The sequence below is a fragment of the Lissotriton vulgaris genome, chromosome 2_2, assembly GCF_964263255.1.
Source record: "Lissotriton vulgaris chromosome 2_2, aLisVul1.2, whole genome shotgun sequence".
NCBI lineage: Eukaryota > Metazoa > Chordata > Amphibia > Caudata > Salamandridae > Lissotriton > Lissotriton vulgaris.
In genome coordinates, this window is record NC_141688.1 from 77,660,046 (window position 1) to 77,686,898 (window position 26,853).

Genomic DNA, 26,853 nt, shown 5'->3' on the forward strand with positions numbered 1-26,853 from the left:
AATACCAGGTTTTCCCTGGTCTTAATTTTGGCGCTGCCTCCTATGTACGCTGCCCTTGTACATAGGGGGCGGTACAAAAGAGGGTGGTGATGGACGGAGCATCTGAATCAAACACTCGCACCCAGTCAAAAGATCTGGGTTTGATCCATCACTGTTCTTTAGCCCACTCTGCCACCCCAGTCCAGACATGGCTGTATGAAAATTAGTCTGACCCTGTGCCTCAAGGGAACAGTCCAGCCCGAACTGCCAAGGGGGCAGCATCAAAATCAATGGGTGTTGCGTTGGAACGCGCACTGCAACACCTACTGCCAATCCCTTTAATGCTAACCATAGCGTGAAAGGGGGCCTTATTTACGATGCAGCGTTGAGGCACATTAAGTGGCTTAACACTGCCTTGTAAATAAGGCTATGCCCCTATCACCACCACAACGTCGGGAAAAGTGTTGTTACCATGGCAATGGGGGCTTTAACACATGCCCCCATGTTTTAGTAATATATGTGCTCCATAATGCACAATCAACCTTATATTACACCCTTACCCCTCTGCAGCTGAATTGACGTGGCGCATTTGCTACACGTTCTTTGTGTGGAGTATGGATTTCACAATCCTTATGACTCCAGTGGTGTAACAAGATGGCAGCACCCCACTATGCACATTGTTCCTCTTTAGCTGCCGTTGGTTATTGAATTGACCCTACTTCCCTCCTGAAAGGGTAGAAAAGGCTGGAATTTCCCAGGGACTGCCTCACGAGGAGGGCACTGGAAGCATTCCAATGGCTAAACTCAGTAAACAAGAGACTGTTGACAGACCTACCCGCAGAGCAGGCGCCACGGTGTCCACCTTGAAACCTGTGCCTCAGGTTTGGTAGCAAAAAAAAAACCTCCTCGTGCCTGCGTAATGGCCTGGCTCGTCGAGAAGTAGAAATGGGGCTCAGAGGTCGGCTCATTCACGGGCTGTGGAGGGTAGGAGTTGGTTTACGTGGGGTGCGTTCATCCCAGAGCCTTCCCACAGTATGTTTATGGTGGCCAAACTGAGCGAATTTATCGTGGCCCTCACCAAGTTTAGCCGGGGGGAAGCCATTTTACCTCCGGCCACTAGCCCTGATTAGGTTTATTTTACATGAGCACCAGTTGAAAAACATAAGGATTTAGGATTACATGCGTTACAAAAAGGATACACACGGAAAGAAATTGCAAATGTACAAGATGTAAAGTCGCACAAGGAGGAGATACACGTGGATATACTCTTAAGAGTCACATAGGAACGGTAGATGATACAAAGGTCTACTGCATATACTAGTGATTAGAGTTATCTCTATATACATAGGGAAGGGATACGAATGGATATACTCTAAGAGTCACATTGAAATGGAAGAGAGCACAACGGTCTACTGCATATACTAGTAATTAGAGTTATACCTATATGTGGAGGTTTCTTCGTTCAGTGACCATGCCCCATCCTTCGTGATTAGCACGAATGAGCCACTATACATTTTTTCCAAGCTCGTGAACCCCCATAAATGACAAACCGCCGTAAACACACTCGAGCGCGGACCTCCCTCGAGCCCAGACCACATCAACGCTCGGTTTGAATCCATCCCTGGCCTTCAAAGGGTCTCTGACACGTCACAGGGAAGGGCAAACGCCCCCAATCCCAGGCCTCCATTAACCACTAGCCCTCACAAGCCAGTGAGTGCCCCTATTCCTGGTCTTCATAGACGCATTCTCTTCCTGGTGTGCTTCTGAAAGAGAGTCGAGTTTACCTCCGCCCCGGAAGTAAAATCTCTGCTAATAAACTGAAGACAAATATACCAACCACAAAAGACACCGAATGAACCACTGACCTCAGGCTCCAATTCAGCAAGCTGCCAGCTATAAAGCGTTTCAACTCCTCGGCAGGGGCAGGAGGCGCTATGTGTGTGCCTGCGTGTAATGGAAGCTTGTACTACTGCTCCCCATGCTGTGCACGTGTATCCTGTGTGCAATGGAAGCTTGTACTACTGCTCCCCATGCTGTTATGTTATGTTATGGCGCACAGCTACTCAAAAAGAGTGTCCCGGCACTTTTAATAATGAGACCTACAGTAGAATAACACAATACCGTAAAAAAAACAAAGTGGAAAGCAGAAAAACAGAAAAAGACAGAAAACAGCCTAGAGGGCAAACAGCCAGGTTTTGAGGCTGTTTGCCTCAAAACCATGTGTAGCTGTGCACGTGTATCGTGTGTGCAGGGGAAACTTGCCCTACTGCTACCCATGCTGTGCATGTGTGTCTAGGTGCAATGGAAGATTGCATTACTTCTGCTCATGCTGTGCATATGTGTACCTATGTGCAGTGGAAGCTTGCACTACTGCTACCCATGCTGTGCATGTGTGTGTCTAGGTGCAATGGAAGCTTGCATTACTTCTGCTCATGCTGTGCATATGTGTGCCTATGTGCAGTGGAAGCTTGCACTACTGCTGCCCATGCTGTGCACATGTCTATGTGCAATGGAAGCTTGTACTACTGCTCCCCATGCTGTGCATGTGTGTGCCTAAGTGCAATGGATGCTTGCATTACTTCTGCTCACACTGTGCATGTGTGTGCCTGGGTGCAATTGAAGCTTACATTACTTCTGCTCATGCTGTGCACGTGTGCGCCTGTGTGCGCTGGAAGCTTGCACTACTGCTGCCCATGCTGTGCACGTGTCTATGTGCAATTGAAGCTTGCACTACTGGTGCCTGTGTTGTACATGTTTAAGTTTGTGTGTGTAAAGAAAGCTTGTACTGCTCCTACCTATGCTATGTTTGTCCTCTTCAAGAAAGTATCTTTCTCTGCTGTAGCCTGTACTGTGGTTTGTGTGTGTTTATGTGCACGACTGTGTGTAAGATTAGCTTGCATTGCATATATATATGTGTTGACGTGAGAGAAGCTTGCAGTGCAGCTATGTGTTCTATACCTATATAGTATGTGTGAGGAAGAGACACTGCTGCAGCCTGTGGTGTTCAATGTGTTGAAGAAAGAGAAGTGTGCACTCCTGCTGCTTGTGTTGTACCTGTTCAGTCTGTGCGCATTGAGAGAGGGAAGCGTGCACTGCTCTTATTTGTCCTGTACCTGCTCAGTCTGTGTGCATGGAGAAAGGGACGCTTGCACTACTGCTCTTGGTGCGGTCTGTACCTGTCCAGCCTGTGCACATGGAGGAAGGGAAGCTTGCACTGCTTTTCTTTGTGCTGTACCTGGCCAGTTTGTGCACATTGAGAGAGGGAAGCTTACAATACTCTTCTTTGTGCTGTACCTGTTCAGCCTGTGCACATGGAGAGTGGGAAGCTTGCACTGCTCTTCTTTGTGCTGTACCTGGTCAGTCTGTGCACATTGAGAGAGGGAAGCTTGCACTGCTCTTCTTTGTGCTGTACCTGTTCAGCCTGTGCACATGGAGAGTGGGAAGCTTGCACTGCTCTTCTTTGTGCTGTACCTGGTCAGCCTGTGCACATGGAGAGAGGGAAGCTTGCACTGCTCTTCTTTGTGCTGTACCTGTTCATCTGTGCACATGGAGAGAGGGAAGCTTGCACTGCTCTTCTTTGTGCTGTACCTGTTCAGCCTGTGCACATGGAGAGAGGGAAGCTTGCACTGCTGCTGTTTGCGCTATATCTGTTCGGCCTGTGCACATGGAGAGAGGGAAACCTGCACAGTGCTTCATTTGAGGCGGTGGTTTTCGGTGCTCAGCACTGGTACTTAATTGTCAACACCGGGGCTATGACAGTCTGCCACAAGGTAGCACTGTCTGGCTAATTTAGAGATGACCACAAAACAACAGTAAGTGGTTAATTCAACATACATTAAAAATGACTATTACCTGCCGCCTAAGCCACTCTTATAGCTTTGGGGGCCTAAAAAAAACTGAATTGTCACACCTCAGATGTGTGATGGTTAGTTGTGGTGTTATAATGATTGGCAGCATGACAGGGGCTATGTGTTGTGTAGGCAGGGGCGGATTGGCAAGGCGGGCATTCGGGAATGGGCCGATGGGCCGGTGCCTCAGTGCCCCCTGTGGGCCGTTTTTTTTCTCCCCTGTCCCAGTCCACAGAGAGTGGACTAGGAAAGGGGGAAAAAAATGGCCCACAGAGGGCACTGAGGCAGAGACTGAGAAAATGAAAGCAGCCTGGCTGTCGGCCGGACAGCGGTTGTCAGCTGTGGGCTCTCCTTCACCCCTGCCCTGCCAAGCAATCAAGCTGAGGCTGGGCTGGGGAGGGGTGATTATTTGCAATAATCGGCCTCCCTGGGGGCCAGGTGTTTCTCAGGCCTTTGAGCCATTTGCACCTCGGCCCCCTGGCGCCCATGCAGCCCAGAAACGGTGTTAGTCTTAACATCTCGCCCACAGCCCTTCAGATTCAGGGCATAGTGGGCGAGGAAGAATGGGTCTTGCTGTGGGGGCCTGGTGATGTTTGGATTTTTTTTGTTTTATTTATTTATGCAATTTTATATAGCGCAGACTTTACCCGAAGGTGTCAGAGCGCTTCACACTAGGAACAGCAATAATACATGAGGAGAAAATTATAAGTGGACAAATTACAAAAGCAAATGTTAAGTTGCATAAATCAAAAGTGACAATAGTGAGCAACCAAAATGCATGAGGTAGCAATCTGTACATTACAGGAGGAAAAAGATGTGTGCAGGTTACAAAAGCGTACAAAGTACAAGTAGAGGTATAATACTGCAATTAATGGCAGACACTCCAGCACAAGAACAAATGTTACGTAGGCAATGGTGGCACTTGTGCAAGTATCTAAAGCAAACAAAAGTGAGAGGTAGCAAACAGTGTGTTACAAGAGAAAAGTGACTTGTGCAAGTTACAAAAGGGTACCATACACAGGTACAAGGGTAATACTACAGTAAATGGTAAACACTCAAACTGCCAGAACACACTGGGAAGGCACTTCCCATGCACCAGCTTCACCTCCGCCTCCCCCTGGCTACCTTGGATGACCCAGAAAGATGTGTTTTGTGCTCCCCTGCCAGGACATTTTCCCAAGGCCTGGAGGGTTGATTAATTTACTGATTGGAGGGGCCTTACCTCTGTTCATGTGCTCCTGAGCTGAAGGTCTGTGGAGGGCTGAGTAGGTTAGTATTAGCAGGGACTTTGCTGCTTTTCAGGTGCTCCTGTGCTGGAGGGCTGAAATAATTTTGTGACAAAAAGGGACCTTGCTATTTTTTTTAGTTGCTCAGCATGTAGGCCATTGTCACCTTGGCCCTGTGTCGTGTGCAAGAACAGTATCCTCCCACTTTCATTCCTTGTCTGTGCAAATGGTGTTTCATGAAAGGGCACGCCCCTTGAATGTTGTCTACGCCCCTTAAATATGGGCCACGCCTCTTGAATGTGGGCCACTTTTTTCGTCGGTGCCCGGGCGAATTGTGATCCCAATCCGACCCTGGGTGTAGGCTGCAGTGACCTCCTGAGGAGAGACCTGACACTTTTAAGCACTGCTTGCACTGTTTTTCGTAGTGCTATACTAGTAGTCTGTGCACATGGGGAGCGGGAAGCTTGCACTGCTGCTTCAGCTATACCGGTCTGCTTCCAATCAAGTGATTACCAGGCAGACGGTGTTCTGTATAAAACCCAACACCATAGTAACTTCGAGTTTTGCTGAAAGTAATTGGCGTGGTCTTATTTTGTGACCGTGATTGAACGCTTTGCATTTGTCTGTCCACAGGTGGCCTGTCCATGAGTTCTTCAATGGGGCGAGCGAGCACAGCCAGGATGGGCGGGCTCCTGTTCTTCTGTGCGCTTCTGATCACAACAGGTAATGCTCCTTTACAACCAATCTACTTTCAATATATGAATGATGAGCCTTCGAAGAGACCTCCCTAGCTCTACATCCTTTCTTTCTAAATGGGAAAGCAACCAGCCTCACCTTTGCCTGCTAGTATCATCACCTGCAGGATACTTGCAGGTCTCAGTCGACCAGGTATACCATCAGCAGCAACCAATCGCTCCACCAACCATGCTACTCGATTGGGTTGTAAACCTGGCGGAAAGGTCATTTTGATTACCACCGGTGGCATGGGGGTTATAGCAGTAGACATGCATTTACCAGCTTCATTAGACAATTGGATTTCAGGTGCACCCGGTATTTAATTTCTCCCTTTTTGTGATTAATCAAAGCCAGCGGTAAACCCTGCTGTTCTTTACTTAATTAGTCCAAACTAGTGACAATCCACTTGCCTCAGCTTTTTATCGAATTGTTAAAATGTGTCCCATCTCTGGTGCTGGATGAAAGATGACGGATCTGGCAGCTGGGGAAAAAAACAAAAGCTGGGGAAAAACAAGAGTGCATTTATCACAAACCTACTGTATCGATCAATAAAGTTATGCCAAACATTTTTAAACTTAGTACTTTTCAGAAGGTCTTTGAAATCATGGCCATAACTTACACCAACTCCAAAGGGATGAGCTAACATTTAATCAGAAAAACAGGGAGATCATACCGTTTAGCCCTTCCTAGCACTTGATTAGCTGTGACAAGGCGCCATCTCTTCAGACCTGACCCCGGAGTGACATTCCTTGGAGCATTCAGTGACGTCATCGCCCTAAAGGCGCTCCAGATCCTTCCAGGGACCTCCGATGGCTCTGCGTTAGGCGATCTAATCTTAAATCCTTTTCAGGTCATTTGAAAGATCTGTTCTAATTAATCTGCATGGCTTTTGAAAAATCTTTATTGTTATGCAAATTCAATTCTGTAGACAAAACAATCAACAGCTACGCAATTCTGCCTAATCTTTTGGTTTTAATAGCTTAAATGTATACGTTAGCCGTGTGTAGCACTGATGATCACACTTTCTCTCCACGTTTGTCCTCTGCAGGGTCCTCGACAGACACACAAAATGCCACAAGTTCTCCAGATCCTGGTTGGACAGCGAGCCCAGCGGGTCCTGTATCTGTAACATCCGAGGCACCTGCCAACAGTACAACCTCCCCCGGGACTACAGGATCCCAGCCTGCTTCAGGCTCCTCGTCGTTACCAAGTGAAGGCTCTTCCCCTCCTGGACCTTTTACAGCCGCGTCGGCCTCATCGGCATCTACGGCGACACTAGCCGCGTCTTCTGCGACCAGCTCCACCTCTGACACGAGTTCTGTCCCAGCCGGCCCGCTGCCTACGACCGCACCAATTGGAATGCGGACTCTGACTTTTAAAATAATGAATCTAAATTACACAGAGAAACTGAATGATGACAATTCTACTGAATTTAAGAATTTGCAGGACAGTCTGGACGCAGAGGTAGGTAGCAATACAGATTTGAACCTATTATGGGATTGAAATCCCGTCTGTGATTATCAGACACTTGCGGGAGCCGGTGGTGGTCTGTCTGCCAGAGATCCATATCTAGAAATAGAAACGGCAGTACAATTGCGATCGCTTCACAGTGTGCACCTGCAAAGAGACCATGGCATTTAACTCTAGACCTGATTTTTACAGAAGTGGCTTCTCTGTAACACACAGTGCATTTCTTCTCCAAGGGATGTAATAAAGTTCAGGGGCACCTATTGAGGAGGCTCAGGAAATGTGTATATATGTGAGTGGGGAGCAGCAGCCTACGCCCGGTCTGAAGCCAGCGGGGTCGAGAGGGGGTGCACGCAAGCGCTTCAGAAGTAAAGATGAGGGTATGCACCCTCTCCAGAGTTTTTTTTGGGGGGGGAGGGGGTGGGGTAGGAGTGCTCCCACCCCATGGCTAGAAAGGTACGGGGTGGGAGCGTGCCCTGCTCCTCAGATTGAGGCGTAGGAGCGTAGCTTCCCAGAGGGTCTGGAGTGCCAGCATGCCAGTGTTCCAGTAACGAAAGGGTGCAGGGCAGAACAGCTCTCCAGATGCAGGGCTGGAACGGAAATGGGGTGCTAGCATACTCCCGATCCAGTGCTGGAGGGACATAGGGCAGTCCCATACTCCTGCTTCCAGTGCTGGAAGGACATAGGGCAGTCCCATACTCCTGCTTCCAGTGCTGGAAGGACATAGGGCAGTACCATACTCCCGCTTCCAGTGCTGGAGGGACATAGGGCAGTCCCATACTCCTGCTTCCAGTGCTGGAAGGGCATAGGGCAGTCCCATACTCCTGCTTCCAGTGCTGGAAGGGCATAGGGCAGTCCCATACTCCTGCTTCCAGTGCTGGAAGGACATAGGGCAGTCCCATACGCCTGCTTCCAGTGCTGGAAGGGCATAGGGCAGTCCCATACTCCTGCTTCCAGTGCTGGAAGGACATAGGGCAGTCCCATACGCCTGCTTCCAGTGCTGGAGGGACATAGGGCAGTACCATACTCCTGCTTCCAGTGCTGGAAGGACACAGGGCTGTACCATACTCCTGCTTCCAGTGCTGGAAGGACACAGGGCTGTACCATACTCCATTTAGAGGTCTGAAGGTATATACTGTGCTACCATACTCCTGCTACAGTGCTGGATGTACATACACCAGTATCCTACGTCAGTTCGAGGGCATTCGGTATATTGAGTGCTATTATACTCCAATGCTGGAAGTATAGTTATAGATAGAGATATAGATAGAGATATAGATAGAGATATATATATATATATATATATATATATATATATATAGAGAGAGAAAGAGTCCTGTTCGCCCCGATTCTCGGAACGGCACCAAACGGGCTCAGACCTCGCAGCTTCTAACCCCATATATATATATATATATATATATATATATATATATATATATTTTTGTAAACAAAAGGCAAGGACGCGGCACTCCTCTTGAACACGATAGTTTATTTTTAGGTCTCTTTGCAAAAACTCCTACGCGTTTCGAACTAACGTTCTTGGTCACGGCAGTGTTCTACAAAAGTCCCTTTTCACTTTCCACCATTTATACTATTCACTCAGTTTTACAAGAATGAGGAATTATGGGCCTTGTAGTTTATACATTTAAACGTATGTTTTTCAAAATCAAACAAAACATTCATGTTGGGATTCACGTGTGGGTAACATTCCTTATAAGAAATGTTCTAACATAAATTTTATAACAATAAAATTATATGCTAATTATTAAATTAAATTCACGCGTGCACCAACCAATGGAGTTCCCTCTGCTACGGGGACATTTGTGAGGAATATATATATATATATATATATATATATATATATATATATATATATATATATATATATATATATATATATATATTCTCAATGGCAATAGATGTAGTTGGGCAGGCTGTAGATGTCCGGTCAGCTTGCATGACAAGATGCAGTAAGACACACTGACGAAGGCTCACGCCGAAACGCGTCTGTGCTTATCTGTTCCCTTTAATTAAAACTCTTTCTTGTGAGACGAAGAAGAGTTTTGAGCGACAATATAATATATATGTATATATATCTCAATGGCAACAGATGTAGTTGGGCAGGCTGTAGATGCCCGGTCAGCTTGCATGACAAGATACAGTAAGACGAGTGGCGCTTTGGGCTTCTAGTCATTTTGAGGGTGCAGTGGGCGATCGTGAACTCTGAGTCAGTGGAGCTGTTTGCTGAAGGCAGATATGGGTGTAGACCGGTCATGCAGTTCATTTTTTCTCACTAGCCATCTATGAGTGCATAGGCTTGCAACATAGCCCACTAGGTCATTTCATAATACTATCCACAAGATGCCTCCCCAAGCGAAGGACTTGCTGCGGCCCTGCGCGAATCTGCAAGTCATGAGTTGTAATCCAACGTGGCCATCTCAGCCTCCCATCCCACTGAAGTTGGATGATGGTAACTTATGTTCTTTTCAGTCCTTTGACGCAGTAAACCTATTCTATTCGTGGCTTTTTAAAAGCATCCCATTATTATCATTTGAAGGTGACTGTGGAATGTGACGTGACCATAGTTACGTCATCTCCCTTGTTACAAAAGGTGGCAGATGACGCAGTTTTTGCTTCAGATTGCTGTTGCTTCCATTGTTCTAACCACCAGCCCAGCCCGGCGTTGCCTCCTCTACTGTGACTACCTTGCAGCCCAGCCAATCAATCAGCTAAGATTTGCCACTCATTGTCAGGGCTGATAGAATTATGTGGCAGTGGAGGACCAAATTATGCGGCAGGGTTGACTAAATTATGTGGCAAAAAGCCTAATTGTGTGGCATAATACTGCACATATTATGATAGTATTACCTCATTATGTTGTAATGTTTACAAATGCTGCCACCGTCTGGGCAAAGGTTTTACTTCTCACTACCAGTTTTTCTCCCAAAAACAGCAACAAAAAACAAAAGGTGACAAGTCGACATTTGCAAAAGGCCTACCACTTCGCGGCAACAAGTGTTGGTACATTTTTAGCAACTTCTGAACCGTTTGGGATAGACACAAAACTCATTTTATTCTAATCTGGAGCTCATGTATCTGATGATGAAATATGTGTCAAATCCATAACTATGCGTAAAACGAAATGACAGAATTCCAGTGCCTGGGTCATTGCGCACTACTGCTCCAATGGCCATTGTGGTGTGCACCCTATGGAACTGCTGTAGCTGTTTACAAGACCCATCCGTCATTCCCTCTCCCTTGACCTCTTTCCTCTCAGGTTCTAGCGCCATGAGGTGGTTTCAGGGTTGCAATAAGCGCTAAACCAGTGGGTGGGGGTTGCCTCGACGGTTAGAACTGAAGCTCTGAACGCGTAGAAGAGCTCTTGGCAGCTGTTGTGTTAACTGTTGGCTTTTCATGTCTGAATAATGGTTTGACATCCCATGGTCGAGTAATTGTATTTGTATTTTCACATCCACAGCTAAGCCCGATATACAAAGCCAGGTTCCCCGCCTGCACTGGAGCCTTCGTGGTGAGTTTTAGGTAGGTATCACTAAGTGATTGTGTAAAGCACTCATTCAGTTCCTACGAGCGTGAGGAAGTGTGGGCAGGGTACACAGCAGCCGGGCCAGATGCACACTCCAGAGGCCATTGAATGGCAGCTGGATTGATTCCAGTGGTCAGGATGCGCCTATTTTATTACATAACATGCCAGGCACACACAGTAAAAGGTGGGTCCTGGATAACGTCACCAGATCAAAAACATGTATGCTAAGCGATATTAAAAAGTGGATACACAGGCGGGTTTTATTTCATTACAGTCGTGCTTTGACTTGAGAACCCACCTGTAATAAGAAAAATACGCCACAACTCACTCGTAAGAAGTCAGTGATGTTGTTCTGTCTGCTCTTCTTGCCCCCTTGACTGGTGATGCAGGCCTTGCCTTTCTCCACTGACCACGGTTTGCTCCACAATTCGGCTGGGAGCCGCACAGCAGGCAGGAGGGCACAAACCAATGCACCAGCTTAGCAGGCAGGAGGGCACAAACCAGTGCACCAGCTTAGCAGGCAGGAGGGCACAAACCAGTGCACCGGCTTAGCAGGCAGGAGGGCACAAACCAATGCACCGGCTTAGCAGGCAAAAGGACACAAACCGGTGCACCAGCTTAGCAGGCAGGAGGGCACAACCCAATGCACCAGCTTAGCAGACAGGAGGGCGCAAACCAGTGCACCAGCTTAGCAGGCAGGAGGGCGCAAACCAGTGCACCGACTTAGCAGGCAGGAGGGCACAAAGCAATGCACACACTTAGCAGGCAGGAGGGCACAACCAGTGCACAAGCTTAGCAGGCAGGAGGGCACAAACTAATGCACCAGCTTAGCAGGCAGGCAGGGCACAAACCAGTGCACCAGCTTGGCAGGCAGGAGGGTACAAACCAATGCACCAGCTGAACAGGCAGGAGGGCACAAACCAGTGCACCAATTTAGCAGACAGGAGGGCACAAACCAGAGCACCTGCTTAGCAGGCAGGAGGGCACAAACCAGAGCACCTGCTTAGCAGGCAGGAGGGCACAAACCAGAGCACCTGCTTAGCAGGCAGGAGGGCACAAACCAGTGCACCTGCTTAGCAGGCAGGAGGGCACAAACCAATGCACCAGCTTAGCAGGCAGGAGGGCACAAACCAGTGCACCAGCTTAGCAGGCAGGAGGGCACAAACCAGTGCACCAGCTTAGCGGGCAAGAGGGCACAAACCAGTGCACCAGCTTAGCGGGCAAGAGGGCACAAACCAATGCTCCAGCTTAGCAGGCAGGAGGGCACAAACCAGTGCACCAGCTTAGCAGGCTGGAGGGCACAAACCAGTGCACCAGCATAGCAGGCCGGAGGGCACAAACCAGTGCACCAGCTTAGCAGGCAGTAGGGCACAAACCAGTGCACCAGCTTAGCAGGCAGGAGGTCACAAACCAATGCACCGGCTTAGCAGGCAGGAGGGCACAAACCAGTGCACCAGTTTAGCAGGCAGGAGGGCACAAACCAATGCACCGGCTTAGCAGGCAGACGGACACAAACCAGCGCACCAGCTCAGCAGGCAGGAGAGCACAAACCGGTGTACCAGCTTAGCAGGCAGGAGGGCACAAACCAGTGCACCAGCTTAGCAGGCAGGAGGGCACAAACCAGTGCACCAGCTTCAGGCAGGAGGGCACAAACCAGTGCCCCAGTTTAGCAGGCAGGAGGGCACAAACCAGTGCACCAGCTTAGCAGGCAGGAGGGCACAAACCAGTGCACCAGCTTTGCAGGCAGGAGGGCACAAACCAGTGCACCAGCTTTGCAGGCAGGAGGGCACAAACCAGTGCACCAGCTTTGCAGGCAGGAGGGCACAAACCAGTGCACCAGCTTTGCAGGCAGGAGGGTACAAACCAGTGCACCAGCTTTGCAGGCAGGAGGGCACAAACCAATGCACCAGCTTAGCAGGCAGGAGGGCACACACCAGTGCACCAGCTTAGCGGGCAAGAGGGCACAAACCAGTCCAGTGCACCAGCTTAGCGGGCAAGAGGGCACAAATCAGTGCACCAGCTTAGCAGGCAGGAGGGCACAAACCAGTGCACCAGCTTAGCAGGCAGGAGGGCACAAACCAGTGCACCAGCTTAGCAGGCAGGAGGGCACAAACCAGTGCACCAGCTTAGCAGGCAGGAGGGCACAAACCAGTGCACCAGCTTAGCAGGCAGGAGGTCACAAATCAGTGCACCAGCTCAGCAGGCAGGAGAGCACAAACAGGTGCACCAGCTTAGCAGGCAGGAGGGCACAAACCAGTGCACCAGCTTAGCAGGCAGGAGGGCACAAACCAGTGCACCAGCTTAGCAGGCAGGAGGGCACAAACCAGTGCACCAGCTTAGCAGGCAGTAGGGCACAAACCAGTGCACCAGCTTAGCAGGCAGGAGGTCACAAATCAGTGCACCAGCTCAGCAGGCAGGAGAGCACAAACAGGTGCACCAGCTTAGCAGGCAGGAGGGCACAACCCAGTGCACCAGCTTAGCAGGCAGGAGGTCACAAATCAATGCACCGGCTTAGCAGGCAGGAGGGCACAAACCAGTGCAACAGCTTAGCAGGCAGGAGGGCACAAACCAGTGCACCAGCTTAGCAGGCAGGAGGGCACAAACCAATGCACCGGCTTAGCAGGCAGGAGGGCACAAACCAGTGCACCGGCTTAGCAGGCAGGAGGTCACAAATCAATGCACCGGCTTAGCAGGCAGGAGGGCACAAACCAGTGCACCAGCTCAGCAGGCAGGAGGGCACAAACCAGTGCACCAGCTTTGCAGGCAGGAGGGCACAAACCAGTGCACCAGCTTTGCAGGCAGGAGGGCACAAACCAGTGCACCAGCTTTGCAGGCAGGAGGGCACAAACCAGTGCACCAGCTTTGCAGGCAGGAGGGTACAAACCAGTGCACCAGCTTTGCAGGCAGGAGGGCACAAACCAATGCACCAGCTTAGCAGGCAGGAGGGCACACACCAGTGCACCAGCTTAGCGGGCAAGAGGGCACAAACCAGTCCAGTGCACCAGCTTAGCGGGCAAGAGGGCACAAATCAGTGCACCAGCTTAGCAGGCAGGAGGGCACAAACCAGTGCACCAGCTTAGCAGGCAGGAGGGCACAAACCAGTGCACCAGCTTAGCAGGCAGGAGGGCACAAACCAGTGCACCAGCTTAGCAGGCAGGAGGTCACAAATCAGTGCACCAGCTCAGCAGGCAGGAGAGCACAAACAGGTGCACCAGCTTAGCAGGCAGGAGGGCACAAACCAGTGCACCAGCTTAGCAGGCAGGAGGGCACAAACCAGTGCACCAGCTTAGCAGGCAGGAGTGCACAAACCAGTGCACCAGCTTAGCAGGCAGTAGGGCACAAACCAGTGCACCAGCTTAGCAGGCAGGAGGTCACAAATCAGTGCACCAGCTCAGCAGGCAGGAGAGCACAAACAGGTGCACCAGCTTAGCAGGCAGGAGGGCACAACCCAGTGCACCAGCTTAGCAGGCAGGAGGTCACAAATCAATGCACCGGCTTAGCAGGCAGGAGGGCACAAACCAGTGCAACAGCTTAGCAGGCAGGAGGGCACAAACCAGTGCACCAGCTTAGCAGGCAGGAGGGCACAAACCAATGCACCGGCTTAGCAGGCAGGAGGGCACAAACCAGTGCACCGGCTTAGCAGGCAGGAGGTCACAAATCAATGCACCGGCTTAGCAGGCAGGAGGGCACAAACCAGTGCAACAGCTTAGCAGGCAGGAGGGCACAAACCAGTGCACCGGCTTAGCAGGCAGGAGGGCACAAACCAATGCACCGGCTTAGCAGGCAGGAGGGCACAAACCAGTGCACCGGCTTAGCAGGCAGGAGGTCACAAATCAATGCACCGGCTTAGCAGGCAGGAGGGCACAAACCAGTGCACCAGCTCAGCAGGCAGGAGAGCACAAACAGGTGCACCAGCTTAGCAGGCAGGAGGGCACAAACCAGTGCACCAGCTTAGCAGGCAGGAGGGCACAAACAAATGCACCAACTTAGTTGCGGGAGGCATGCCAACGGCCGCCCAGCCCATTGTGAATGAGGAACGCGCAGGCATTTGGGTAGACTAGCTCTTACAATAGAGTGCCTTTTATAGCAAAGGCGTGCATCGCTTTCATGAATGTACATCTTCCAACTCACATCGGTAAATGTACACTGTAGTTGCCAGTTGTTTGTGAATTTGTCAAGGTGTTTTGCTGTTGCTCTTTGGTTAGCTGCACATACTCTCTAAGCCACTACTGTGAAGTGAACGCACTTAAAGTAACACATTTCCTTTGTTTGCACTTAGCAATGGGTCTGTTGTTGTCAATGCAGAAGTCTACTTTAACAGTACATCATCACTTCCCACTCCAGAAGACATCATCAGTACTTTGGCCAACAACACTGTCCTAGGAAACTTCACAGTGGATCCTTCAAGCATCACGTGCAACGGTGAGTGACAATCTGACATGCACACAAGTGAGAGCACCTATCCCGAGTTCTGTTCATCAGCTGTTCTTCACAGTGACCACATAAGCAATTGTAAGTGTTTCGTTAATATTGACATGGATAAGGCACCTACTGCATCTTGCTAGGTCTATTGGCTTGATAATGAGAGCCGATGCCCACAATGAAATTAATAATGCTGCGGACCCTACCAAAGTACTCATCAATACTCGGAGAGGAACCGCTAGAAAAAAAGGAGACTCCTAAAAATAGGGCACTAGCCGCGTCCGGTGAAAGAAGGGATGCCTCCATCTCCCATGTATATTTATAGAGGTGGGAGGAAGTTGCAGAGAGGAGGGGTACTGCACTCCTGGCCCATTCATGGACATATTTTGAGAGTTGTTTTAACGTGGATTAGTGCGTGCAAGTGCTGGGGTGTTCTCTGCTCTAGGCGAAGCGACAGTAGGGGAAGGAAAGGAGCATTTAAATCTAGTAGGTGGCAAAGATTTTCAATACACTCTAGACGTCCAAGAAATCACTTGGGGAGAGAGGGGACGGAGAGGGGGGGGGGGGGGGGGGAGAATCATACCAGTACTCACCACTTTCTATAAGTGAGTAGTGAATTCATTTGATTGATACCGAAATATTCTGCCCTCAAAATGTATCAGTAATCAAAATATACATAATTATGAATAAATATGACCATTGAATTTTATTTATTTATTTAAATTTATGTGTCGGCGCAACAGCTACCCAAAAAGGGTTTCCCAGCGCCATGAGGGGACAGCAGTGAAAAGGAAAAAGGCTACTGGCTGAAAAGCCAAGTCTTAAGAGACTTGCAGAACAGAAGGAGATTGGATTGCATAAGGAGAGATAAAGGCAGAGCATTCCACAAAACTGGACTCCAGTATGCAAAAGAGCGCCCTCCCATGCGGGAAAGTCTGACCCTAGGGACTTGGAATTTTGCTTGTTTGGAAGACCGAAGAGTGCGTGAAGGAACATAAAAACAGGCTAGGCGTTGTAGGTAGCGGGGAGACTTTGCATGCTTGATACAAAACGTGTAGGTAAGAGCCTTAAATGCAAACAGTTTCTCCACAAAAACCAGTGGAGGTTCCCCAGCAGCCAGGAGGCTGATGCGGTTCTGGAAGCTCGCCAAAGTAATCTGGCAGCAGAGTTTTGAACTCGCTGCAACTTCCGCGTTACATCTTTGTTGACTCCCAGGTAGAGGATGTTCCCACAATCCAGCCTAGATGTAACAATGGCCTGGACTACGGTGCGCTGGGTATGGGCTGGTAGCATCCACACAATCTTCCTCAACCATTTCAAAATGGTGAAACAGGTACCAGTAACTCGCTGACGCATGGATAGTGAATAGTCAATAATAAAGCCAAGGTTGCATACCTGGGTGGAGGGTTGTGAAAGCATACCCATTTCTGAGGGCCAATGTTGGGGGCCCCAGAGATCTCTATCTTTGCCCAAAACCAGGACCTCAGTTTTTTCGCCATTACGTTTTAAAAAGTTGGCGTTCATCCATGCCACAATTTTGCTGAGGCCTGTCCTGAGAGCAGAAGGCTCGGAGGTCTACTCCGCTGAAAGAGAGAAGATAATCTTAGTGTCATCAGCGTATGAAAATAGCGACTGCCCAGATTACTCTACCATAACTGCAAGGGTCTAACGTAAATGTTAAAAAGCAGGGGACTAAGAATTGATCCCTGTGGGACCCCATCAGGTGAAGAGTATGGCTTGGATTTGGCGGTGGATGAAAAGACGTGGAAGGTGCGGTTCGAAAGAAAATACGAAAGCCAATTCAGGGCCTCCCCAGTGACCCCTGAAGATTGAAGGGCCTTTATAAGTACGGTGTGAGAAACTGTATCAAAGGCCGCGCTTAGATCAAGCAATACCAGTGCCATTGATTCACCTGTATCCAGGTTCTGTTGAAGCATTTCGGTAACACCTAAAAGTGTGGACTCAGTAGAGTAACCAGTCCTGAAACCGGATTGGGAAGGATGCAAGAGCCCATTAGTTTCGATGAACCCGGATAGATGGCCATTAATGTGTCCAAGATTTTAGAGAGAGCAGGAAGTAGCGAAATTGGTTGATAATTTGAGGGAAGAGCCGGGTCAGAGTTGTTTTTTTGAGTAGTGGGACGACCATTGCATGTTTCCAGTTTGAAGGGACAAGGGACTCCATAAGCTATGCATTAAGCAGTTCAAGGATATAACAGAGTGATGGTGGTTCAATCTGTTGTAATACCGTGATGGGAAGTAATTCACAGGGGATTCCGATTTAATTTTACTGATGTTGTATAAGTGTCTCCATGCCCAGGAGTGGCCAGGCATCAAGTATATTCTTATATGTATGGTCCGGAACAGAAGCAGTGCAACATTCGGACATAGGGCCAGGGTGATCGGGAGTCACAATAAGCGAGAGAGTGGAAGGAGGAATAGTACTGGCCAGTGCCGAGTACATAGTTTCTACTTTATTTACGAAAAATTGGGCAAAATCCTTGCATTGGGTTACATTCAGACTGGGGGATGTCTGCGTGGTTGCTGAACCGGATAGTTCTTTAACCATCTTAAATAGAGTTTTAGGGCAGTTTTTAGCCTGAGTGATGGTTAAGGAGACGAAATTAGCTTGTGCGGACCTGCAATGGGAATGATGGGCCCTTTTGGAGATAAGATGAGCGGTTTTGGCTTTGGGCGCATAGATCCTTTGCCACTGACGCTCCAAGTTTTTACATTTGGTTTTCTCCTTTTTTAGCTCTTCGGAGAACCAAGGGGCAGGGGGGTGATGGCTATTTAACTTCCTGACTGAGATAGGTAGGCAGATGACCAGTGCAGACTGAATCCAGTCATGAAAAGCCACAAGGTCAACACATGGGAGAGTCAAGGAGCCTCAAAGCTAACACCCACTAGAAAGTGGTCGGTCCAGCACAGTGGAATGGCTGCTGGGCAAAGTAAGGAGGGTAAATTCGAAAAAATGGGGATGAGAAAGTGACCTGCTTTGTGGGTAGGCCCGCTGTTATGGAGTAAAATGTTCATGGCAGCCAAATCGGAGATAAAAGTATTGCTGGTAGTACAGGCGGAGTCCTCTAGATGGAGATTGAGATCTCTTACAATTGTAAAATTGGCTAAACTGAACAGAAAAGGAGTGACGAGATCGGGGAAGTTTGTAGCCCATGAGCCAGCAAGCCTGGGAGGGCGATACACCAACATCCCAGAAAAGGTGAAGTGAGGAGTCGGGATCAGTTTAAACACTGCTGCTTCACAGCCTGAGATCAATAACTCATCGAACTTACAACTAAAGGTGTTTTTAAAAATAATGGTGATCCCTCCACCCAGCCTACCTTCTCTATCTTTCCTGACAATAGCGTAATTCGATGGCACGGCTCTGGCTACGTCAGGACCAGAGCATATGTTTAGCCATGTCTCTGTAAGGAATATGGCATCTGGTTCTTTGTCCACCAAGAGATTAACCCCTTAAGTGCTGCTGACGGCCAATGGTCGTCAGCAGCGCTACCTCCCCAGTGCTGCGCACGACCATTGAACGTCCATTCAGCACTAGTTCTAATGGACAGCGCAGCACTGGGGAGAAATGTTTACACGCAGCTAAGGTGTTAAAGATGTCTGCCTGATGTTTTGGGGGGGAGCGACAGTTAATGTTGTAGATAGAACAGTTGTTTGAAGGGGTATGCTTGGGTTTCATATGGCCTTGTAAGTGCTGGAGGGCAGTAGTGGAGGATCCTATGGATTTATATCAAATCAAAGGAAGGGAAGAGGATAGGAAGTCCATTCGTTTCCCCTTAACTGATAGCTATTAATCAAAAGAGAATGGACACTTGTATCTGTAAAAACCATTAGTTTTTATCGAAGACCCTCATAGACATCCTGGAGTTGTTATAGCGGTATATCTTTTCATCCGCCCCATCAGGAGTCTTGGCATAGTCATCGGATCAACGAGTAACGTGCAGCATGCCTGCCTCACCCGAGGCTACTTCTGGTGTATACAGAAGTGTCCAGAAATGAAAAACAAAATATTTAAAAACGTAATGACTTAGCCTAGAGGACTTGGTTTTAATCTGAAAAATGACTAGTCAATAGTATTAAAAGGATTTGGATATAGCGGTAGTTGGGTTACTGAACTACCATATCACTGTTTAACAGAAGTCGACATGTTTCAGCTCTTCCGGCCCACAGAGGGTCAATGGAGCTTTCGTCAGGACAGAGAACAAACACTTAAACATATATGGCACATACACCCTTTATGTGTATGGTGAGAGTAACACAACGGAATTTCCGATCTGTGAAAGAAACCAACATGGTCATTGTGTCAACAGTGCATTAACTGGGTAGAGGCAGACATTACAAAAATTAGCATTACTAAATGCTGAAACGAGGTGTAAACCTAATTGTGGCTTAGCTCTCGAAAAGAGAGTACATAGGAGAAAATTCATGGGTGGATACTTCCAGGCTAAATGGCTTTGAGGACTTTTGTACAGGGTAAGGTGTGGAGTTCCAAAAATAGAGGTGATTTTTGTGATGGATAAGATTTAGAGGTGAAGCGGCATAGTGACTATACATATCGCCGAGTACAAGTCTATACACAACTAGTGAAACGTTATACAAGAGAACGACTCGCATGTGCAGTGAGACTCGGGTGTAAGGAGACCTGGGTTTTACTAGAGGGGTTTACAAAATATGTGGTTTGTGTTACCAGCTTCATGCACACCCCAACGAAAACCCATAAGGTACCTGGTGTTTTCAGAGGTGTGGTATCCAACAGGGAATCAGAGTCGCATCTGGATTTACTCTGTATTCGGGATAATGTACATTCATTCAGGTTAGTATAGGTCGTCACCTTACCTTATTTCTTCTGGAGAACTCTAAGAACGCCATTCTTACCCATGCGGCACCAGTCTGTGGGCCTTGTGCTGACTCTGCCCCTGGTTGTGGGCGGGTCATGAATTGCTGGTTATTTATAGGCCAACAACACAAAGAAAGGACCAGTTGTTGTAGTTTTTTAGGCCGCTAAAAAGAATAGGCGTAAGGGGATTACGGAACCTGCTCGTACATCTCAGGATCAGAGATACCTGGTGTTCATTAGGCAAGATGGAGATCTCTTTAGTTAAGTTGATTCCACGGAATGTGGTCATTCATTCCTATTTCATCTGTCTTTAAGCGATCAACCCATCTTTGTTCTTTATTAAAAAGAACTTGTTCTGCGTTTTGATCCTTGATTTCAAGCATTTCTAGTACCGTCCACTTCAGCTCATCACATGTATGTCCAGCTTCTATGTAGAGGAAAACACTCCAAAAGTCCACGATCAGAGATGTACATATGATGCCAGTCACAGGACACTATCCATGTGGGACATGCGGAGTATGTAAGTTTACATCTAGCACCAAGACATTACAGTTAAATGACAAACTTAAATGGACTCAAATGGACTCAAAGGAGCCATACTAACTGTAATTCCTCGCACGTGATCTATATGATCACCTGTCCTTGCCAAAAGCAATATGTGGGCATGACTTGCCGGAAAGTCAAACTTCGCATAGGGGAACATCGGAGTAATGTAAGATTGAAAAAGAACTCAACAAAACTGTGCACCCACTACATAGAAGCTGGACATACATGTGATGAGCTGAAGTGGACGGTACTAGAAATGCTTGAAATCAAGGATCAAAACGCAGAACAAGTTCTTTTTAATAAAGAACAAAGATGGGTTGATCGCTTAAAGACAGATGAAATAGGAATGAATGACCACATTCCGTGGAATCAACTTAACTAAAGAGATCTCCATCTTGCCTAATGAACACCAGGTATCTCTGATCCTGAGATGTACGAGCAGGTTCCGTAATCCCCTTACGCCTATTCTTTTTAGCGGCCTAAAAAACTACAACAACTGGTCCTTTCTTTGTGTTGTTGGCCTATAAATAACCAGCAATTCATGACCCGCCCACAACCAGGGGCAGAGTCAGCACAAGGCCCACAGACTGGTGCCGCATGGGTAAGAATGGCGTTCTTAGAGTTCTCCAGAAGAAATAAGGTAAGGTGACGACCTATACTAACCTGAATGAATGTACATTATCCCGAATACAGAGTAAATCCAGATGCGACTCTGATTCCCTGTTGGATACCACACCTCTGAAAACACCAGGTACCTTATGGGTTTTCGTTGGGGTGTGCATGAAGCTGGTAACACAAACCACATATTTTGTAAACCCCTCTAGTAAAACCCAGGTCTCCTTACACCCGAGTCTCACTGCACATGCGAGTCGTTCTCTTGTATAACGTTTCACTAGTTGTGTATAGACTTGTACTCGGCGATATGTATAGTCACTATGCCGCTTCACCTCTAAATCTTATCCATCACAAAAATCACCTCTATTTTTGGAACTCCACACCTTACCCTGTACAAAAGTCCTCAAAGCCATTTAGCCTGGAAGTATCCACCCATGAATTTTCTCCTATGTACTCTCTTTTCGAGAGCTAAGCCACAATTAGGTTTACACCTCGTTTCAGCATTTAGTAATGCTAATTTTTGTAATGTCTGCCTCTACCCAGTTAATGCACTGTTGACACAATGACCATGTTGGTTTCTTTCACAGATCGGAAATTCCGTTGTGTTACTCTCACCATACACATAAAGGGTGTATGTGCCATATATGTTTAAGTGTTTGTTCTCTGTCCTGACGAAAGCTCCATTGACCCTCTGTGGGCCGGAAGAGCTGAAACATGTCGACTTCTGTTAAACAGTGATATGGTAGTTCAGTAACCCAACTACCGCTATATCCAAATCCTTTTAATACTATTGACTAGTCATTTTTCAGATTAAAACCAAGTCCTCTAGGCTAAGTCATTACGTTTTTAAATATTTTGTTTTTCATTTCTGGACACTTCTGTATACACCAGAAGTAGCCTCGGGTGAGGCAGGCATGCTGCACGTTACTCGTTGATCCGATGACTATGCCAAGACTCCTGATGGGGCGGATGAAAAGATATACCGCTATAACAACTCCAGGATGTCTATGAGGGTCTTCGATAAAAACTAATGGTTTTTACAGATACAAGTGTCCATTCTCTTTTGATTAATAACGGATCCTATGGATTACCTAGTCCTTCTAGATCCGTATTAACTGTAAAATTACAGCAGGGGCAGGCAGCGATGATTCCCTCAGCATTAAGGCGAGTACAGTTAAGCTGGGGATTAATCCAATGGTTCAGCTACTGAGTGGAGGTGAACTTTATTACAGCGCTGTTCAAAGGGGCACCCCTGATGGCACCATTATTATTCAGTCAGTAATTGGAAGTGGAACTGCTCTGACTGAAGATACTAATTTTGGTCGATGTCAGCACGCCCCTTATTCTACATTATATTATGCTGGTCCTGGAGGAAGCATGCACGCATAGATTTACATGGACCAATTCCATATGTGATTGCCTATTTCATTTGTGTTGACATGCACATTTATTTTACCTGGTTTTATCTGTTGCATTTCCAGGCCCAGAATCTGGTGGGATACTATTCTCCCTTGGGATACCGCTCAGACCAACCCTGTAGACGTATCTGTTAATCCTAACAAAGCTAATCTTATCCTTTGCTTTGTGTCTCTTTGTTCCTATTTTCTCAAGTGTCCTTACTTCTGTGAGAATTTTAACATTTGAAAAAAGTATGAGTTGAAAACGGATATCCAATGTGAAGTTCTCTGAAGTCCAATAATTGCTGTTTATAGACGGTAACCACCGGCCTCCAGCTACCACCTCAGCGTGAAGGACCACAAAACAGTGTAAACTGTCATCAGGGAGGGGTAGCGCCACAACAACCTGGGAAGACAAATGTTGTCCAGATGTGTATGTTGGCCATTACAGTTCATCTTGGAGTAGTAAAAGGGCCATTGGCTCTATTGAAGGGAAGAGGGCCCTTCTGCCACAATGGGTAATAAAAGCATCCATAATTGAGGTAGAGTGGCCCCTCACACCTGAAAACCCAGGCGCCCCTGCACCGGTAGTGTTAATGATGGCTACTTCCCTTTGCGGCTCCCATCTGCAGCCATAATATTTGTCCCAACTATGAGTCTTTGACTGGTAAGTTGTTTACCAACTCTTTCTCCATACCCTGGAAGATGATCTACACACACCGAATGGCATGGCACCATGCAGCAACCCCCACACAGAGACGGTGTTGAGGTCATTGCTTTGCTCACTATCCTCTTTGGCTGTTTTTATGACCGAAATGCTAAAGACTTAAAATGCACTCTGTCCAGTCCCCACCTTCTATTTCAAAGCCATAGAGAGCAAGCAGAGAACACTCTTAAGGGATAGCAAGCCTCCTCGAATAGCCACACAGAAATTGGTGAACGGGTGGTACAATGGGGGTATCAGACTCCCTGATATACGGATGTATTACTGTGCATCACAGCTAATGATGGTCAATCAATGCCTACATTGACCCTACGACGAACCTGCATACAGAATGGACAAACTGGTTTTACCAGGTGGTAGATACGAAAGGGCACTCTACACCATACCAGTACAACTGCAGCTAACAGGCCCCACTCAACATACAATTCAGCTCTGGCATGTGGTAAATAAAAGCCTTGGATGGGCGAATAACTGGAAATCCTGAGGAATAACAAGGGCGTAGATAGATGGCATCTACTGAGTGGGAGACTTGTGGGTACAAGGAGGGGTGGTTCCCTTTGGAACATTAGAGGGAATATAATCTAGCAGATGCTGAACTATTTTGATACATACAAATCAGACATGCTCTCCATGCGGCCATCACTGGGGTTAAGGGGGTGAACTCCTTGAGTCCTCTCCACTCGAAGACAGAATCCTCACAGATTATATTTATCGTAAAGCGATCTCCCTGACCTATACAAGATTAACGACTCTCTTGACCCCACTCATTCAACTCCGAGAGCACTGGACACGAGATATTGGGGAACTAGATGATGAGGAATGGTAGGGGGCAGTGGCATCACCCCGGGAGATGGCCATTTCCTCGATATTCAAATAAATACAACTCAAGACATTGCATAGAGTGTACTTCTCATAGAGTGTACTTCTCATGGCAAACTCTTGTCAAGATTGGTCTCAGGGTTGATCCTACTTGTAGGAGGCACTGTAGGCAAGAGGGTAAATTTTACCACATAATTTGGGACTGCACGTACATTGGGGATCTGTTGTACGCTGCAAGGGAGAGACTCTAGGGTTGAGAATGGTGCCTTCTAGACATATGGGGGGGCTACAGATTTGAATAGTAAACAAAGGGCACTGGAAATGACAATAGCCAAATGGAACAAAGCAAAATCATCTGGTGCTCCTGAAATCCCAACAGTCCATGCAGAGATGGGGGACATAGACTGTTGCATGAAATCTTAAAAGACCATATATGAAGGCTGTGGCTGCCTGAAGAAGTGAGTGCAGATATGGGGTGAATGAAACTCATTTAGGGGAGACATATGTACGCCCCCGGTGCTTGATGCCCATCCCATATCGAGGAACTAATAGGTCTTTACTCCATAGGGTAAGGTAATTAACATAACAATATAGAAGTTGTAAATATGTAATTTATTGAGGCAATACCGTTTCTCCATTGCTAATGTAGTGTAATATTACAGATGTACCCTGGTGTGGCGCCGCGGCCAGGGTGACTGACTCCGGAATCTAGGGATCACGATTCAATCCCCGGGGCCGGCGGCAGATTAGCCCAGCACCATGTGACTCTGGGCAATAGCTTGCTTAATCTTCCCAACGGCCCCCAGCGCCTAGAGACCCTAACGGGTCATTGTTCGCGCTTTACAAATGTGTGTTATTATTAAAAAAGAAAAAATGCTAAAGTTTTGACAGCGGGCCCAGACAGTAAGAACTATGAGATGCAGGCTCCTGAGCAATACAGAAATCTATCTCCTAAGACATAAATCCCTTTGTGCCCAATTGGTCTATGGCAGGCAGACGTACCTGGTACTGCTGTAAGCAGCAGTGCCGGACTGGGAACCAAAACCAGCCCGGCAAAGTGCTTGGCCGGCTCCTCAGGGGAGGTTGGGTGTGCGACTGAGCTTTTTCCGGGGCCGGTTTTCGGCCAATTTTGTTAAAGGGACGATTTTGCAGCTATGCTGCATAAATGGCCCTGTAACAAAATTGGCCCCCAGAGGCCCAAAACCGTCCCCCATCCTTGCGGCGCACCGGGGTATTGCTCGGTGCCCACAATGGCCAGTCCAGCCCTGGTAAACAGCTGTGCCACACAAGACACACTTGATGACCGCTAACAGATGAGCTTGTTTATGAAAAGCAAAAAAATGGTGGTTCCCACATCTGTAGAATTTTACCCCAGTTTGTGGAGGTATTGGTGTTCTTTCCTGTCCCTTACTGCTAGGTTTTTATTTTTGTCTGTGATGGACTTGAATAAAAAGACTTTACATCGTTGGCCCTAAGTAGGGCAGACAGTGTAAAGTTCTTCCTCCACCAGGCCCTACTCCATCGGGTCATCATAGAAATTGTTCTGTTGATAGAGCCAATATGGTCTCCATCGATGTAATACTTATGGTCTGTCCGTCTCTAAATGAAGTAGGCGAGCTGAGGGTTTGGCAGACAGGGTACTTTGTCACTTTTGCGATGGAGTAAGGTGTCTGCCCAATTTTAAATCAGGACCTCTGTCTTGTCGGGTTTAAATTTAGGAAGTTGGTGGAGACCCAAGTCTGGCATCTCTTGAGGTCTTTTAGTATTTTCATTTCATATTCGGAGCTTACATTTAGAGATTGCAAAGTGTCATTAACATATTGGTGCGTATTCAGAGTTCTCTCAATTCTTCATTGAATAGTACCATATATAGGTTAAAAAGTATCGGGCAATTACAGAACTTTGTGGACCTCCATAAGAGGATGAAAATGGTGAGGGGAAATAGTTTACCTTCTTTATTGGGTTGGACCTCTAACTTGTAAGATCTAACTCAATTTACAACAACCTCAGCAATCCCCATACATTTTTAAGGTTGTTAATGAAAGCCTTGTGGTAAACACTGTCAAAGTCTGCTTTAAGGTACCAAAGGTCGAAAATGTAGTCTTTTTGTTCCTTTGTTTATGATTTTAAGCATATGATCCAGCACAGTTAGAGTTGCAAGGCATGTTCCACATCCCTTTCTGAACATGGATTGGTTTCATGCTGGGACATTAGATGTTCCAGCTGTAGGTTGACAATTTGCAGAAAAGGCAGTACTGGCATGAATGTAGCTCATTTGTTGGAAGATTTCTTGAACAGTGACTCGATCTGGCCCCGTGATATTCTTGGAAAGGTCAGGTGTTAAGGGAGCAATTGATGATCTGAAGCCAATGTGGGGATATATTTGCTGCGATTTGTTTTTTAAGTGATGGAGGGAAAGGGTCTTCTTCGTGTGAAGGGGTTAAAGTGTTTTATTAGGAGAGCTCTCCGATTTGATGTTAAAAGTAGCTGATTTCTAAATGATAAATTCTACATTTTTCTTGCAATTCTTTGATAGATGTATTTCCTAGTTTCATTTTGATGTTATCCCTTACTTTTAGTATTTTTTTGTGAGAACTTTAAAGTGTTCATATTTTGCTTTTGAGGTTTCTGGGAAAACAGAGTCAGGTGTTGTAACTATCTTGCTAATCATGTG

At 47.3% G+C, this 26,853-nt stretch overlaps 1 protein-coding gene across 1 annotated transcript in view; it reads left to right on the plus strand.

Annotated features, from left to right (window-relative positions):
* The first annotated feature begins 5,691 nt into the window (after window positions 1–5,691).
* Window positions 5,692–26,853, plus strand: part of LOC147729031 (uncharacterized) — a 113,384-nt gene continuing 92,222 nt past the window's right edge. Inside the window, 4 exon segments of the mRNA XM_086959781.1 lie at window positions 5,692–5,776; window positions 6,837–7,252; window positions 10,734–10,795; window positions 15,079–15,221. Coding sequence (XP_086815907.1) covers window positions 5,698–5,776; window positions 6,837–7,252; window positions 10,734–10,795; window positions 15,079–15,221 — 700 coding nt within the window. The 5' untranslated portion in view covers window positions 5,692–5,697.